Here is a 17275-nt window from a genome sequence, read left to right on the forward strand (position 1 = left end):
CAGGGCTTTAAACCCTGTCTCTTTTATAAACCCACTTTTTTTTTTAAATTGCTTTCTGGTGATTTCATTTTATGTTTTATGACATTTTAGTTGGTTTTACTCTGTTTTATTATGGGTTTAGTTTTTTGGCTTTTGGTTCATCTTATTCTCTTTGTGTTAATGTGTGTGGATTTTATTATAAAGCACAGTTACTGTGTTTTGAAAGTGGTTCCAGTTTATAAATAAAAAATTAAAATTATCAACAAAAATAGCAAAGCCTGGTTCAATGTTTCACTCAAACAACTAATGAGGCATCAGATATCTTGTGTTTAACAATGTAATTAAATGTATGTATGTATGTATGTACGAACACTTTGGCGCTACTGCTGTACTCAGTGTATTGCTGCAATCTCCAGAAAATGACCTATAACTTAGCTATGTGAAGACATACCAATGTAGACCCTTTTATCAGGTTAACAACAAACAGTTTGTTTAGCGGTGGGAACGTGACTAATTGAATTAATGTTATGTGAGAAATGTAAATCTGGTAGTTCAGTTTCATCTTCGGGTAGGATTAGTGGTCATCATGGTGAGTCATGTTTCAAAAATGGTGTGTGTACTCCACTCTGTAAACTGAATGTCTTGACACACTCCTTGTAAATGAGTAATCGCTATAACAACATTTGATCCAAAGAATGGGGGCGTCGCTGTTGTCATCATGTTTTAGGATGAATATTACTTTGTATAGGGTGAATCAGTGACCATCATGCTTCTTGTGGCTACCATGAATCCTCCTTGGAAAGGTTGCTTGTTTTAGCAACTTGACTTGGCAAACCACTGGAAGACATTTAAAGTGGTTCCTTGTTTGATAGAAACTGGGCTGTATCTACATTTTGGCTTTTATAGGGTCTTTTTGGTTGGCAGATCAACTTTAAGTATTACAAGGGAATGGAAAAGAAGAGGATGCAGCCACACATAGAGGTGATGCAGAGTTGCAGGCGACAGGCGCTTGGTGCAGTTGGGAGGAACCTCAATCCTTCAACACATCATCAACTACATGGCCCTCTTTTTTCTGTATGTAAGTTGCCTTATGTTGCTTCCAAAAAATCTTTTATAAAAATGGTGATGGCCAAACCTCATTTAAGGCTGACATAGATATTATTTTCTGTTTTAACTGCTCTTGTATCAGCTAATACAGCCAAATTATGAAATGGTATATGTGGAAAATAGCATGATGACATACATGCCAAATAGCAAGAGTAAGGGAGTACATAGGTAAATCTTTACCACTACTGGCTGAAAGACAGGACAACTTCAAACTTTAGTCTCAAAAGACCAGGACCATTCCTCAAAAACAAACAACTGAATTGTCCCTCTGACATGTTAACGTTGTGTTTAACACACCATACAGTAAGGTACACCAAACAGCCCATAAACACACACACACACACACACACACACACACACACACACACACACACACACACACAACTTCAAAGTACATTGTGTCAGAGGAGCTTAGCGGCAAGAATGAAACAGGAGAGTGGTTTTCTACGCAGATGAAAGGCAAAAGAAAGTCGCTCCTCATTGTCAGCCTGCCCCATTGTCAAGTTTGGGTCGAGATATGCAACTCACTTCTTTAACACTCCCATCTACAGAGACAATACAAGCACAAAAGTTGCTCAACACTAAGTATCAAGATCATAATAGCAGACTTTGTTTAGAGGGAAAGCCATTGAGGAACCTGAGACTTTGGGAGAGAATAGACAGTCGAGAAGTTGCGAGAATAAGAGCAGCATGTGAAGGAATATATTTATTGTTCGGGTTTTGGTCTGACAATGGAACAAAAATAGATCAAAGAACAGGTCTCCAGGAGTCACTAAACTCCCTACAGAGAGACGGGTCAGTAAAGACTTGACAGTTAGTTACACCCCTTTACTGCCTTGCGACATGACTTCCTATGACATAAACGGAGGTTAATTTGTGTGAAAAATAACCCAGTTTTCAGCTTGAGCCATGCGTTTATGAAGTGGAACGAGTGAACAGAAACAGAGTGATTGCCATGGCGATCATAATATTGTTGGATCCAACAGGTACGGAACACTTGTCAGAGTGGAACGACAATGTGAGCTGCTGTGTAGCAGGGTCAGTTGTCTGATTACAGTGAGAAACCGCAGCATGGTCTGGTTTCATAGTAAGACTGCATAGTAGCATGAAATGTGACTTGAGTGGTAGAACGAACAAAATGTTCAGCGTTTTTTTTTTTGTTTGTGTGTGTGTGTGTGTGTGTGTGTGTGTGTGTGTGTGTGTGTGTGTGTGTGTGTGTGTGTGTGTGTGTGTGTGTGTGTGTGTGTGTGTGTGTGTGTGTCAGCGCTGGCCTCTGTCCATGCCAGGTGAGGCACAAGAGGTGTGTGGGTGTAAACCCAGAAATTTGATGATCTTCCTTCGTGAGCGGAGAGGAAATAAAAACAAAGCACAAAAGGTTGGAGAACAATCAAAAAGACAAACAAATATGTCCCTCCAGCAGGTAGAAAGAGAATTATGAGAGAACACAGGCCAGGTGTCTCAAACAACAAGTGCCAAAAAGGGATTGGTCTTGGACGCGTTGCAAAGCGTTTAAGAAAAGCACAATAAACAGCAGAGCCCAGGGTGGGACAGAAAAAGACATGCGCAGATGATAGCAAGTGAGTGATACTGCAAAAAGCAAAAAAAAACAAGCTAGAGAGAACAAGACAGACAACCATAGATATTTGGCTCCCAGGTGTCAAGGAGAAAGAAAAAGGTCACCTTGTGTTATTGTCCTGAGAACGCCACAATAACCATTTCTCATTAACAGCTGTTTGGCACTACAACTTACCCACGCCAACACCGCCTACTCTTGAGAGTCATAACTACAACAGCTTTCACTGCCGTAATGACTCAGACTCATCAATAACCCGGGAGTGGGAGTGATATTTGGTTTATGTCACTGTCTCTCCATGTGTGTCCATTTATTACATTGGGTGTCTAAAAAGTTAAAAAAAATAACGGTGTTTCGAGCACACACTGAGGCCCCAGCAGCATATCAATCAGCCATGCACCTCTCCCAGGCATCAAAGACTGCAAGGAAAAAAAACTCTTACACACCCTTATAAAACACACATGCACCCTGCACTTACCCACTTTTGTGCATATATACACACAAAGACACACAGAATGACTAACCCACACTGACAAGCGATCACACAGACACACTCACACAATTACATAAGCACCCTAGGAGTTTGGCAGAGAAGAGGCAAGAATCGGAGTGGGGGGCCAGGCACCTGGATGAACAGATTATGGTCTAAACCCCACCAGAGACACATAGATGATCTGCCTTAAACTTCAATTTTTCTCCCCAGTATGGACTCTGGCGCTCTCATCGCCTGAGGAGCACTGCTAACCTCAGTGACCTTGGCTCGCAGAGGTAGTCGGAATCAGCTCAACACTACTAAGTGCTGACTGGTAAGGACGTACTGTTGACGTGTTGTCCAAACCCACCAAACTGACTAGTCAGAAGAGAAGAAACAACACATATTCAGTATACACTTAGCAAAGGAGCGTTCATGTGCAAAATTAAGAGGCAGTGAAGTGGTATGACATATATTAAACCCAATTGAACACGAGTTTTGGAGGTTTGGCATGATCAAGAACATTTCACTTTGGATATTAATATTGGCTCCTCGAGATGACTAATGTTTGACATCTCGCTGTCTACAACTTGGCCTGAATCTCCACTGCAGAGCCAAGTAAAAGCACTTTTGAACTCACCCCCCACCCAACTGCCCATGTCAGCCTTTCACAAGTCAATCATTGCAACTGAGCTCATTAAAGACAGCCATAACGTGGTAAAAGAGGCCTCTATACTGTTGAGGACTGAGCCACCGATTTTTGTTCTTGAGACTGTCACGCCACCTGGTGGCTGTGATGCCCAACTCCAGCTGCATTATACTAGTCCAGCAAGACTGCTACAGTGCCAGTAAACCCAATTTAGGGCAGCACAAAACGTGAAACATACGTTCATTATATAATAGTTCTGAGTGACACTAAACTACTACTATAGTTTAACAAAAGTAATAGCCTCAAATACACTTGATTCCAAATAAAATAACAGATTTTGGAGTCTCATAAGATGAGCAAGTAAGCCGTTTAGCATTTTAATTGATGCAAGTCTACAAATTCACCTTAGGAACAATTCATATGTTTCAAACTATAAGGAGCTGTGATTGTGAGCAGTTGCAGCTTCAGAGGAATAAATGTACTGTAGTATGTATTGTTTGGCTTTATGGAGACTGGAGAAAGATGAACAAGTTCGACATTTACAATAATTTATAGCAATGGACATTATCAAGATAGTAAGAAATGTGTTCTAAGTTTGGTCTGAACGCTGTGAATTGAAAAATTAATGACAGAAGCTGATAGTGGCCTTGCAAGTGAATTTCCCTTACTAAGAACACGTATAAATAAAGTAGAATTAGGCATTAACAGGACAGCCACATGATAAGATGATTTACTGTCTCTACTATACATGTACATCAACACAAAATGTTACTTATTTCCATATCACAGTAGTAGTAGTAGTAGTAGTAGTAGTAGTAGTAGTAGTAGTAGTAGTGTAGTTAGAGATGTTCCGATACCGATACCATTATCGGTATCGGCTCCGATACTGCCTAAAACGCTGGTATCGGTATCGGGAAGTACTGGAGTTTATGCACCGATCTGATACCACGTAATAAAGCCCTGAAGAAAATCTACGTTAAATTAGTTTTTTTATGTTCTTTTTCCGTTATAACTGGCTGTCAAACTGGAAAATAAAAGAAAGTTCTGGGGCATTCATTGTTTGTGTTTGTTCATGTTTCACAAAGAGTTTAAACTGAGCCAGACCGACAACAAAGATAGAAATCATATCACATCCATACAGGGATAGTAGTATACAGCTGTTAAAACACAATAAAATATATGACACTCTGGTATCGGATCGGTTCTCGGTATCGGCCGATACGCAAGTTCAGGTATCAGAATCGCTATCGGGAATCAAAAAAGTGGTATCGGGCCATCTCTAAGTGTAGTATATAACAAACAACCAATAGACTAGTTATGCATCTTGGTGAGGGACATAAGGACAAAATAGTGGCATCAGAATACCAAAATGTATGCTAAAGCAAAATTTCAGTCACAGTAAACTCATCTAAATATTTAACCCCCATTTTTAATAGTAAGAAACACTACTGATTGCAGACTAAAAAATATTAGGGCTGTCAGTATTAACGCATTAATCGCGATGCGATTAAGGGCCAAGCATAACGCGTTCATTTATTTTTTTATAATAGCATGCCGCCATTCATTAATTTATTTTCACTTCACTCGGCTTTGCATTGTGCCTAATAGGCTACTATTTTGACCCTTTGCCGCACTTTGCCATACTTCCTCGTAACACATTCTGCTGCTGCAGGCTGCAGGCTGCAGGCATAATGGAGAAAGACAGCAGCAAAACAATTTTGAATGGCGCTTTTTATTTTTTATTTCCCGGACAGGTCGAAAGCCAAATGCACATTGTGTAAAGCCGAATTAAAATATCACCGAAGCACGTCAAGCTTGAGCTGCTATCTACAAGCTAAGCATAGTACAGTTAACGTGACTCAGGTTGATGCTAGCGGGCTCAGGCAAAGCACTACTTTGGAGAGTGCTAGTTGCCAACCTGTGGATGAAACCAAATCCCAAAGAATTACTACAGCTCTTGCGAAATGGGTGGCAACTAACTGCAGACCTGTCAGCATTGTAGAAGACTCGGGTCTTGAAGACTACGGTTGGCATGTTCTGACCCGTCTTATACATTGCCGTCGAGGGGGACAGTAGTTTCACGCACGCATATGCAGCCTGTACGACACGGAGAAAGCAACCAAACTGGAACTGCTGCAAAGTTATGTAAGGTGATCACTGGACGTCAGTAAGTGATCCAAATTATTTAGGAGTTACTGCACACTATATTGACCAGGGTTGGGTACCGAAATCCGGTGTTAGTAAGGCACCAGTGCCTTAACGACCGGTATCTGCCGGACCAGATAGCAACGCAGATTTCGGTGCCACTGATATGCCTGCGCTTTTCTCTGATGCTCTGAACCAAACGTTACAGGCAACAGAAGCATCGCTGCACGTGACGCTAGTTAACACTACACTCAACAGCAGCTAACGTTAGCCTACCGCTAGCTAGTAGCTGGATTAAACACGGTTACAATGCTGACAGCTAACGCTAAACAGTGTAAAGTTTGTCTGTATTTCACTGTAGAGGATTCCGACACCGGGATGTAACAATCTGCAGCTGCCGTTGTCGGAAAAACACAGACAATGAAACTGGTAACCTACAGCCTCGTGGTGCATTTAATTATTGTTAAATGCCCTTTTCCCATCTGGTGGTTGTTTTTGTCGTTCAACAGCTATTTACTAGTGAAATAAGTTATTGCTATAGTTATTACATTAGTATTAAATCATTTAATTTTGACCATATGGCCTTAGTAATAAACAAGCCGTTATTTACAGTGCCCATATTATGAAAAAAACACTTTTTCTGGGATTTGGGGTGTTCATTTGTGTCTCTGTGACGTCACAGTCCGAAATGAGCTGGCTAACCACAACTGTTAGCTCGTAGCGTTAGCGTTAGCATGCTAACGCTAGCATGCTACGTCGTTCTCAATAGCAAAGCACTGCTACAACACACACAAGTTCACCATAATCTACAAAAGAACGACTTACATGTGCGCTCTCATTTAGAAGTCTCCCAGCTAATCCTGCCTTGTAACTGACCAAAGTTGGAGAAACAGGCTTTATTTTACTGTCTCTAGAGTTAGCTAGCTGACATGCTCTACATCTGAGCTACTGCGCATGTGCGAGTGCAATCAAAAATAGTACAGAAGAAGAAGAAGAAAAGAGGTCTCACTCTGTAGCTAAAACAGAAACCAGGTGAAAAGAGGACCTGCAGCAGTGAGAGAGAGAGTTGTGCAGTACAACAAAAATATGGTGTTTTTTGAAAATTAAACCATGTAAACCTATTCTGGTACAACCTTAAAATACAGTTATGAACCTGAAAATGAGCATAATATGGGCACTTTAATGTTGCCGACTGTTATTTAGTACCCTTCTTTTTTTTCACTTTCTTAAAAAGTATTGGTTCAGGCACCGGTACCGTTTTAAAAGTACCGCTTTAGCACCTGTATCCAAACCAAACAATACCCAAACCTCATATTGACTCTAGATTAAAATGTGTGACTAGATTCACACATTTTTCTTTTGTTTACTGTAAATAAATAAATAATAAACAAATACAAATCTTAAAATCAAGTTCATAAAGACACTTTCTTTGCATTCATTTGATTCCCAATAAAGATACACTGGTAAGAATTGCTTTCCATTGTTAATATGTACTTACAAACAGTTCTGAAATGCAAAATAATAGAATTGTAATCATGTGATAAAACATGCGATTAACTATAGAAATTCTGCGATTAATCGCGATTAAAATAATAATAATCGTTTGATCGCCCTAAAAAATATGCACCTTTGTGGAAGAATATGCTGAACACTAAGAAGGTGTCATCTTTTACTTTAAAAACGAAAATGCTAAAATTGAATTGGACAACAATGTAAATAATTATTAATTTAGGTCATTAGGGAAATGTGGTGGGCATTCACTTTTTTATTTCATAAACAAAATCATTCAATCAGTTAATGAAAAAGTGAAGAGATTAAGCACTCACCTTTTAGCTTCTTAAAACAACGCATTTAATGGAAAGCACTGCCAACAATGAACCTTAAATCACTATCACCAATCACCAGCTCTCAATTGCCATTCCTAATAGTAATCCTTTTGATTGAGATACCGAAGTATGGGATTACAGTAGAGTGCTCAGCCTTTGTATTTCCTTTAATGCACCCAATGACAGGAAAGAACAAAAACTTACTCCATTGGGATGCGAAACTGGACAGTGTCAGGAGGCTGCTCTTTTCCCGGCCTCACCAAAGTCAGAAACCAGTTGGGTCTGAAGATCCTCAGCTGAGGGTTTCCCAGCTGGAACAGAGGGTATCTGAGGGCAGAGGCAGACTCTTATCATCTTATCATTGCCAGACATCCAGTAGTATTTCCTACAATCACACTAACAACTGGGAAGATATTATAGCTGTAGTTATTATGTAGTATTGTGTGGTGCAATTTTAGGTTAATTTGCTATAGCCGATTGTTGTCAAAAGTTGATGAAAGCAGAGATTTAAAAAATAAATGAAATAAAAGATCAAAAGAGGGCCGTGTGATGAAAACACGCAGGATGTGATCACTGTTGGTGGTTTGCCATCCAAATCACACAAACCACACGCTGTGCCTTGATGTTATATGTAATGACGTATGGAAGTATTTGGGTCTTTAGCTGCTAAATGCTCCACTATGTTCACCAGCTGGTAAGAACATTTGACTGTGTACTATCCTGTGCTTGGCAGGAAGGGTTTTTTCACTAAAATCAGCTGGAACCTTTTCACATCTCTTGAAAGTGCCCAGCTCACTTGAAAATGGCACGAAATGGCAAGTTTGAGATTTTTTTTGGTCATATGAAACAGACACTGTGTCTTTCCTTACATTTTGTTAACAACAAAATCTGAAAGAAAAACAATGGCTTGGTTTCTTTTAAGAAAATACAAAAGTGCTGGGCCATTACTGGACAGAGGAGGAATAGATAAACCTGTCATTTTACTTTAACTACAATATTACAGATACGCCAACTTTCAGATTTACCTCCAAATGAAGTGGTTTAGATTATGCGGTTTCACTGTTTGCCGTTTGTCAGATCGTCTAACTGCCCCTAACTTCCCAGATGTAGGCAATTAATTTGGTGAGTAGCTACAATGTTATCATTGTCAATAGAAATGATAGTCATAACGACAAAAACATATAATAACAAACTGGAGTTATCCTTTAACATTGTAGCGAGCCTGTTAAGCAGTAAGAACTAGATTATACCATCTCCCAGGTCAAGATTATTGTATAAGAAAACAGCCATTGATAAAGAAGGCATAGCTTACATGTCGACATAAATACGACCTCTAGACCAATAAAATATTATCAAAACAGACATGTTTTTTTCAATCTGTGGAAAATCATGTTGAAGTCAAACATGACTTAATATGACATTATTGCCCCAATGCAGCATGTAAGTATTTTACAGGCTATGGTATAGACACATGTGAGTTACACTATTATCTGAAGACCATTACAACCATAGATATAGATATAAATCTATGATTACAACGGCCTGGGTGTCATGGTAACACGTATAGTTACTGTAACGTTACGACTCTAGCTGCATGTTTACGGCAGTTTGTTTTTAGCATAGCTGGCTAATGCTGGATCACGTTCTTGTTGCGTTACGTGAACACCAATTAAGATTCACAGTGAGCGCACATATTGCATACATAACCGAAGAAAGCGCATCGACAACGTGTAAATCAAAATAAAACCCCGTGTGCTAAAAGCTGCATTCAGCCATAACTACAGGGCAGCTAGCTAGAAGGCTGGGACATGCTAACGTTAGCTGGATTAGCTAGTTCACCAAACTGCCAGAAAGAAAGGCGGAACAACAAAGATTGAATCTCTATTTGGGGCGTCCTTTCGCGTATTTACGCATAGAAACTAGGATAAAAAACTCGACACTTACAATAGTCTTGTTACTGGCATCGCTGCAACGGGTTTTGAGACATAAGATATCAGGTAGTTGTTTTGTAGTCTTTTCAAGGTTGTCAAATGCTACACATGCATGCATGTACTTCCGGGGACACTCGCACAGCGCATGCCCTTGATGAAAACGTCATAGGTCTGCAGCGTTAATGTATCGTGGATGTATTGGGATGTATTACTGGCCTGCAGCTTTTAAATACGAATTCAAGGGGCACTGTGGGTATTCATTCAATGCCTTTCTTAAAATCTGATATTGCTGCAGCTACACTGAGTCAAGGAAGTAGCCTAAATTCGACCGTTCAGATTCAAGTTCTGTCACTGGATTTCAAAAAAGGATTTTGGGATGATATTTCGTAGTCTATAAAATCTTAATTTAAAGATATCAAAAACACACTGAAAACACTGAACTACAAAGGCAAATATAGCCAGCCAATTATATAGGTAGAGAGAAAGTCTAATATTTTGCACTAAATGGCTGAAAATATGGGACAAGAAGACCAAGAGTTAAGGTTGTGCACAGAATATTCAGTACAGTCTGATAGATGGCGAGGTATATATCCATAAATAGACATTTAGATAGTGATAGTGAAACTATATACTATATATATATATATATATATATATATAAATGGGTTCCCATTTTGGGAATGTCACTACTGTGAGTATTTTCTTAGGACACATGAGAATGCAGCAGAGGGAGACCTTGTCTCATTCAAACCCTTTGCCCCAGCGTCCGACCTCACAGGCACTACAATGTGCCTGCAGCGGGGGTAAGAGTGACTGAAGGCTCCCTTAGTGGAACATGAGTCCCTGGCTCAGGCTGTTCAGACCTGGCAGGAAATGGACCATACTGACAGCCCACACTATGCCAGGGTGGGAAGTTTCCATCAGTTAAGATGCCATGGAGAGAGTGTGTGTGTGTGTGTGTGTGTGTGTGTGTGTGTGTGTGTGTGTGTGTGTGTGTGTGTGTGTGTGTGTGTGTGTGTGTGTGTGTGTGTGTGTGTGTGTGTGTGTGTGTGTGTGTGTGTGTGTGTGTGTGTGTGTGTGGACGGTGCTAGAGGGCAGTTAGGCATTTGATTGTACTAGTACAATAAATGAACAATACATGTTTAATGAATTATTAAGTTAAATTGAATTCCATTAACTTCAACATGATTCAACTTACATTGAGAGTGTTAATTAGAGTACAGGCCATAATGGCCAAGCTGTTCCAGTAATATTGTGTTTTTATGTATGGCACTAGAGTAGTGGTTTGTGACTTGATGGTTGCTGGTTCAAATCCCCAGATGAGCCAGAAATATCCTTTCTTTCAAAATGATTGTCCCTGCAGCATATGAATACATATACTTGTACCTGAGACGGTGTGAAACATAGTAACATAAATAGTAGTGCATGCGCAGTCAGCCTACACAAATAGAGTACTGATAAATTAACTTAACTATGTAAACAAAAATGCACTTGATACATGATGAATTTTTTATAAGACTGGATTTCTAACTGCCCTAACACCCCAGTCTCTTAGCCCCAAATGCCTCACAATCACTGTGTAAGTGTAATCACTGTCTAATTGTAATAATTGATCAATATAAATATTATGAAATGAAAAGGGCCTTAATGCAACTGCATGTTATAGGCATTTTGTGGCATTATTACATAGTTGACAGTAAAGACATGACAAGAAAGGATGAGAGCAATATAGGGAACAACATGCAACAAGACTAACTGGATTTGAAGCTGGGATGTTGCGCACATGCATTTTTACCTAATCTTGAGACCCTGTCTCATAGAGCTGACCTTTGTGTAAATGTATTTTTAAGAGATTTAATATTCAAGTTGATTTGATGCATACATCAAGGAGAACTAAGTTTGGGAACACAGGCTTGTTAGGGCCACCCCGGGTTATTTCTTCCCTGGGGACCACTATGTGGGTAATAATCCAGCTCTGACTTTGTAAATGTGTCTATTTGCTTGTGATGACATGATTGCTGAAAATGTGCTTTATTCTGCCTCAATACATTAGCAAAAAGCCAAATATGATTTTACTCCATTTGTAAGAATGATCATCTAGAGGAAAAAAAAACATGTTATTCTTTCAGCGTACAATGAATTATTCATCCTACCTAGCCTATGTTTTGTGTGTGCGTGCGTGCGTGCGTGCGTGCGTGCGTGCGTGCGTGCGTGCGTGCATGCGTGTGAAATGTGAGTACGGTTGATTTCCACGTTCTTATGACCCTTACCTTGGCCCCAGACCTGGAGCTTGCTGTGGGTGCAGTAGCAGTAGCTGCACTCATTAGCCAATGTTTAGCAAGGCTGCAGCCAGTGCAGACCAGGCCAGGTCTAAGGGGAATGGAGGGGGCCAGCAACGTGAACCGGTACAACCTTCAGCCAAAAGTCCGGTCTCACACTGTTATCCAACTCTGCCATTTATAGATGTGATTCAAGCCTGTTTGTTAATGCACACAGTTGGGCTCTTTGATGGAAAATAAAAGTTAACTACATTATTTAATTTCACTGATTTCCATAAGAATAAAAACCCGATTAAAAATTAAGTTGAACTTTTATTGCTTTTCAAATGAATGGGACAAAAGCCTGTGAGAGTTCTGCTGCTCTCATTACTTTTAAATTTGCTCTTTGTGAAAATGTTCTTCTTATGGTTCAGTTTTGCAGAAGTCATATTCTGGTTAATGGCTTGGCCACTTAACTGCCTGACATTTATGGTTACAGTACTCAGTGTGTGACACGCAACATTCAAACACGCACACATACACAAAGCCTATCTCACACAAATGTATATGCATGCACACACATAACTTAGACCAATACTTAGTTGGACATGTAAGGTAATGTTGAGTTCCATCACCAATCAATTAATATTTATTTTAATTCGGACACTCAGTACATTTCCAACTAAGTGAGACTCAGTGTGTTCTGAGTGACAGTGTGTGTGTGTGTGTGTGTGTGTGTGTGTGTGTGTGTGTGTGTGTGAGAGAGAGAGAGTTAGAGAGAGAATTGGAATAAAAGTTCAGGTCTGGGGCAGTGGAAAGTTGCTGTTTGTGTCACAGTACAAAAAGGGAGAAAGTAAGGGAGGAGGAGGGAGTGCTCTAGTAGCAGAGGTGGATGGACGGAAACTGTTCGGTCTAGAGCGAGATTGTCCCGCCTAGAGCGGGCGCTGGGGCCGCATGGAAACTTTCCCCCTCCGACTCTCAGGCAGCCCGAGGAAAAGTTGTCGGTATTGAATATCCTAGAGAAGAAAAAATGGAAACAGTAAATTGAAGATCCAGACATGAAGATGGAAAAGTTTGTCAGATGAAGTGAATAGTTGTGCATGTAACGGGACTGTTTAAGTGTTTCTGTCTGAAGCCACTTCATCCTTCCATGAGAAATACTGATTCCTTGAATCATTCCCCTAAATAGTTGCTCAGCTAAAATATGTGATAATGATAACTTGAGTTTTTATTTAATACTTTATGTGCAAAACACCTAATCCAAAGATATTATCAGTAGCGCCATAAAGCTACAGAGAAGTGGATGAAGAGCAGGTAAAGGAACATGATCACAGACAGAGAGAGCAATTAGTGAGAGTCCACATCCGATTCAACAGTGGCCTGTTAACGTCTGTGGTCACAGGCGAGGCTCACACAGTAGGCTTGGGCTACAGTATGTTATGTGTGTTATGTACCACAGTCAGGGATGAGCTAGAACTGTGTCGGGGGAGCCAATTATTATTTTTGGCAGGAGTTGTTTATAAAACCATTCTCATTCCTCATTGACAATCTGTAGCAGATGTTTCATAGATGTCCTAGGAAGGCCTAAGTGGCTTGTTATCAATCATGGGTCACTGAATAAGTCAGCCGATCTATACTAACATACTCTCATACTCACGGCTCTATGAACGGTTGGCCGAGCGCTTTAATCCAGACTGATATATCTCAACAACTATTGCATGGACTGGCATGAATTTTGGTACAGACATTGCTGCTGCCTAGCGCATGAATCCGAGTGACTCTGGTGATCCTATGATTTTTCATCTAGCGCCACCAGTTGATCAAAGTTTTATTTATCCATTGAAATATCTCAACATCTATTGGATGGATTGGCAAACAATTGTATACATACATTGTTCCCGGACAATGAATACTACTGACTATGGTGGTCTCCTGACTTTTCATTTAGCACCATCATCTGGTCAAAATTTTAATATGTCCAATTCTTTGGGTATGATAAAATACCTGCAAAATTAAAAGCATTCCTATCAGCTGACTCTGTACTTTTATGTTAAGTGCTCATTACCAAATATCAGCATGCTAACACACTGAACTAATTAATTATGACGTTTTTTTTTAATAATTGCAACTTAGAACTTTCTCTAGCCCGGATGAAGCCATCCACTTGACACACAAACCCATTAGCCGCTCCGCCCCACACCTAATTAAACCTCTGCCCCTTTGCCATCAACACTAACGGAGTGGTCAGAGGCAGTGGCCAGTTCAGGTCAGATTCCTCTGTTTTTTCATGTCCCATGTTCACACTCTCCGAGGGAGCGGGTGCATGCCACGCAGCAGTCCTCTGCCTATTAATAGCCGCGAGGGATGGAGTCGGGGGGAAATCTGGATGGCGTGTAAATTTAGACCCTCCCCCCTGGATGTTCCGTTGATGTCATAAGCCTGACCTCTGACCCAGCAGCATGGCTGCCACAAGGCCCATGTTGAACTTGAATTTCAGGGGTCTGAATGCAAGCCTGCACACGCAAACACATGCAAACAGTTATCCATCTACAGTACATGTACATGCACACAAATGCACTCATAAGCTGCAACATAGGAAACAGCTTGAGGCAATGAGCTGTATAAATATGTCACTAATGATCACATGACAGCAACTGACACACTAACCGACTGTGAAGCTTCTTTGTCTTTCATTCTCAAACTAGTTGGTGTGCAGACAGAAGCACCATCTGTTTACTGCAAGAAGAGAAGTAACAACAGAATCGTCTGTCTCCTTCTATCCCGAAGGTTTGTCACTAAGTCACCACAAAGTCACTCACGATCCTGCGCTGATTTCCAGAGAGTTTGAAATCAACTGCATTGGGAGTGAGGCAATTGTGCTCACACAGGTTCCCACAGCCTTATCCACTGTCTCTGCCCCTGCCAGAGTTATATGATGGATCGGAGGTGGGGGCTGACACGCATAAACAGGGACAGGGGCAACTGATCTTCAAGGTATGTCAACTGACACTCTTGGGATAACTTGTGCACAGCACCACGGAAGAGACCTTAACCTACAAACATAACAACATTGGTCCAGCCATGATTACTTTTGTCTTATTTGTTGGTCTGATAAAGTTGTTATGGATACTACTAGAGCCATGACCATGTTACAGTAAGAACTGTGTTGACATAAATGGATAGTGACACTGGATTAAAATGAGACAACATGATCTGTATTAAGTTTAGGTTTCAGAAAGTTATGACAAAGGATGTGCTTCTGTGAAAGCTAAGCGACAGTCATTGCTTTAATTGTACATTCACATACATGGACATTTAATCAGCACATATAGCAGCACATATATTGTCAAACAGTAGTCCATCTATACTACGTTAACATTATAACTCCAGACACAATGGATGTTGACAGTCCAAATGCCACCTTTCGACCAATCACATCACCCCCGGCTACCCTTGAGGCACTCATAAACAACATTCCTGCCCTCAAATGTCTTGTGCACTCCACATGAGCTACACAGTAGGCTACAATAAACTTCACACAATCTATAATATATTTTGATATATCACAACACACCCTGAATCCATCGCAGATTCTTTTATTGCTTCACTTTTTATTTCCGTTGCAATTCCCCTAAAGCATGAGCATGCAACATATTGGATACTTTAGGTTAGAGCTTTGGCTATACTAGTGCTTCAAATCATGGCGAGTCTGTCTCACTGCAATACATATTTATTATTAACAACTCAGTCTCCAGTGTTGTGACATAATCAATCAGTGTTTCACGTGTATCGGAATTTTATGGAAAGCAGTGTCACCATGTTGGTAAGGGAAATGCAAGAAATTGAAACAAATAGAAAGGTCAGCAAAAAGTTCAGCAGGAAGTTGTTGGTTGACAGGTGGTTCATTTCAATTTGTAACCTGAGCGAAACTGTAAACGCAAACTGTCTCAAAACCGTTTTAACCTCTACACGCAACCAAGTCCCTGGATGCATGACACATCTTCAAAACCAAATCATTTCTGAAATTCCTGGGACAAGTGGAAGAATTATTTATTGCTGAAAATGATTAACCTATTGGTGAGTTTGATTAATAAGCCAATTAGATTTAACCAATTAAACCAAACACACATGGCATGAAGACAACACTGGTCTTAAATACCCCCTGCTAAGATATCGCTACACGATCAAATTTGGATAAGGCATTGCAATTGACGCCCCTGACTACCAAACCACCGGATGACAAGTCTCCACAGTCTTTACGCACGGAGAGCGCACGGAGGGTTTTGCAAGCACGCATGGGGATCCCTCCTTTCGAGGCTGTCCGTGGCCTCCTCGCCCGGCGGGCAGTTCCAAGACTCAACCAAACCCCCCCGATCCCACATTTCCCTCTCTATACCTTTCCTCTGAAGAAACAACCCGGCGTTACGTCAGAAAGTGCAGGGCAAGCAAGACAGCGTCTTAGGAGCTATTCGTAGGCATTGCTGCCAAACCCGGCTTGGGGCTGCTCACGAGCTCACTGCAGCCAATGCAATTTACAAATGAAACTCTTTTAAAACAGCAGCAGTATGTGGTAAGTCACTTATTCATTCATGCTGTTTTATTTCCTCGTTGGGATTTTTTTTTTTTTTTTTTTTGCTCACAGCTTTCTTCACATGACAGGTCTTTGTTGCTGGCACAATTGCGCAAAAAATCAACAAGAGTGTAAACGGTGTACAGATAAAGAGTAGGCTGGTTTGCCCTGTAGCCTCACTGAAAACACCATGACATGATGAAGCAACAGAGATTTTTTGACGCACAGAGATTTCTGCAGGATTTTTTGTGTTTGATTCTTTGCTGATCTCATAGACAACATGCCCCACGCTCGAAATAGGAACCCTAGCCCCATCCCAGAGGTAACATGGGACACGGGATTGAAGGAGATGAACGAGACCTGGAAAGGAGCTATAGCTTGTCTCGGGGTGGCCGTCTTCTTTGTTATGACCATCGGGATCATATATTGGCAAGTGGTGGACCAGCCCAACAAAAACTGGATCCTCAGGGGGACTTTTAGCGGACTGATCTGGGAGAGAAGAACCCACTCGCTGGTCATACAGACCCTGGCGGAGGACAATACATATGTGGAGATAGATGTGGGGAACGTAGGAAACCCCGACATCGAGGTTCCCTTCGTGAGGAACCTGTGCTGGCTGAATAAAACTGAGTTCTGCTATACATGGGACTCGGTGGCCGAAGTGAAGATCTCGCTGAAGGTGAATGAGGAGACGGAGACGGAGTGCTACAGTATGATTTGGGCGCCGGTGCACTGTCATGTTGAGCTGAAGGTAGGGTTTCTCTC

General features: G+C 40.9%; 2 protein-coding genes across 2 annotated transcripts in view; one reads left to right on the plus strand and one right to left on the minus strand.

The window, feature by feature from the left end:
• The window catches only part of mrpl23 (mitochondrial ribosomal protein L23), a 46478-nt gene extending 36633 nt beyond the window's left edge, over positions 1 to 9845 (minus strand). Inside the window, exons 1-2 of the mRNA XM_028585571.1 lie at positions 9696 to 9845; positions 7956 to 8078 (exon numbers count right to left, since the gene is read on the minus strand). Of these exons, the coding sequence (XP_028441372.1) occupies positions 7956 to 8078; positions 9696 to 9715 (143 nt within the window). The 5' untranslated portion in view covers positions 9716 to 9845. The remainder of the gene's footprint in view (positions 1 to 7955; positions 8079 to 9695) is intronic.
• Positions 9846 to 16272: 6427 nt separating this feature from the next.
• si:ch211-236l14.4 (SITS-binding protein) overlaps positions 16273 to 17275 on the plus strand; it is a 24467-nt gene continuing 23464 nt past the window's right edge. The window contains exon 1 of the mRNA XM_028584803.1: positions 16273 to 17261. Within this exon, the coding sequence (XP_028440604.1) occupies positions 16791 to 17261 (471 nt within the window). The 5' untranslated portion in view covers positions 16273 to 16790. The remainder of the gene's footprint in view (positions 17262 to 17275) is intronic.

This window comes from Perca flavescens, chromosome 8, assembly GCF_004354835.1.
Source record: "Perca flavescens isolate YP-PL-M2 chromosome 8, PFLA_1.0, whole genome shotgun sequence".
Lineage (NCBI taxonomy): Eukaryota > Metazoa > Chordata > Actinopteri > Perciformes > Percidae > Perca > Perca flavescens.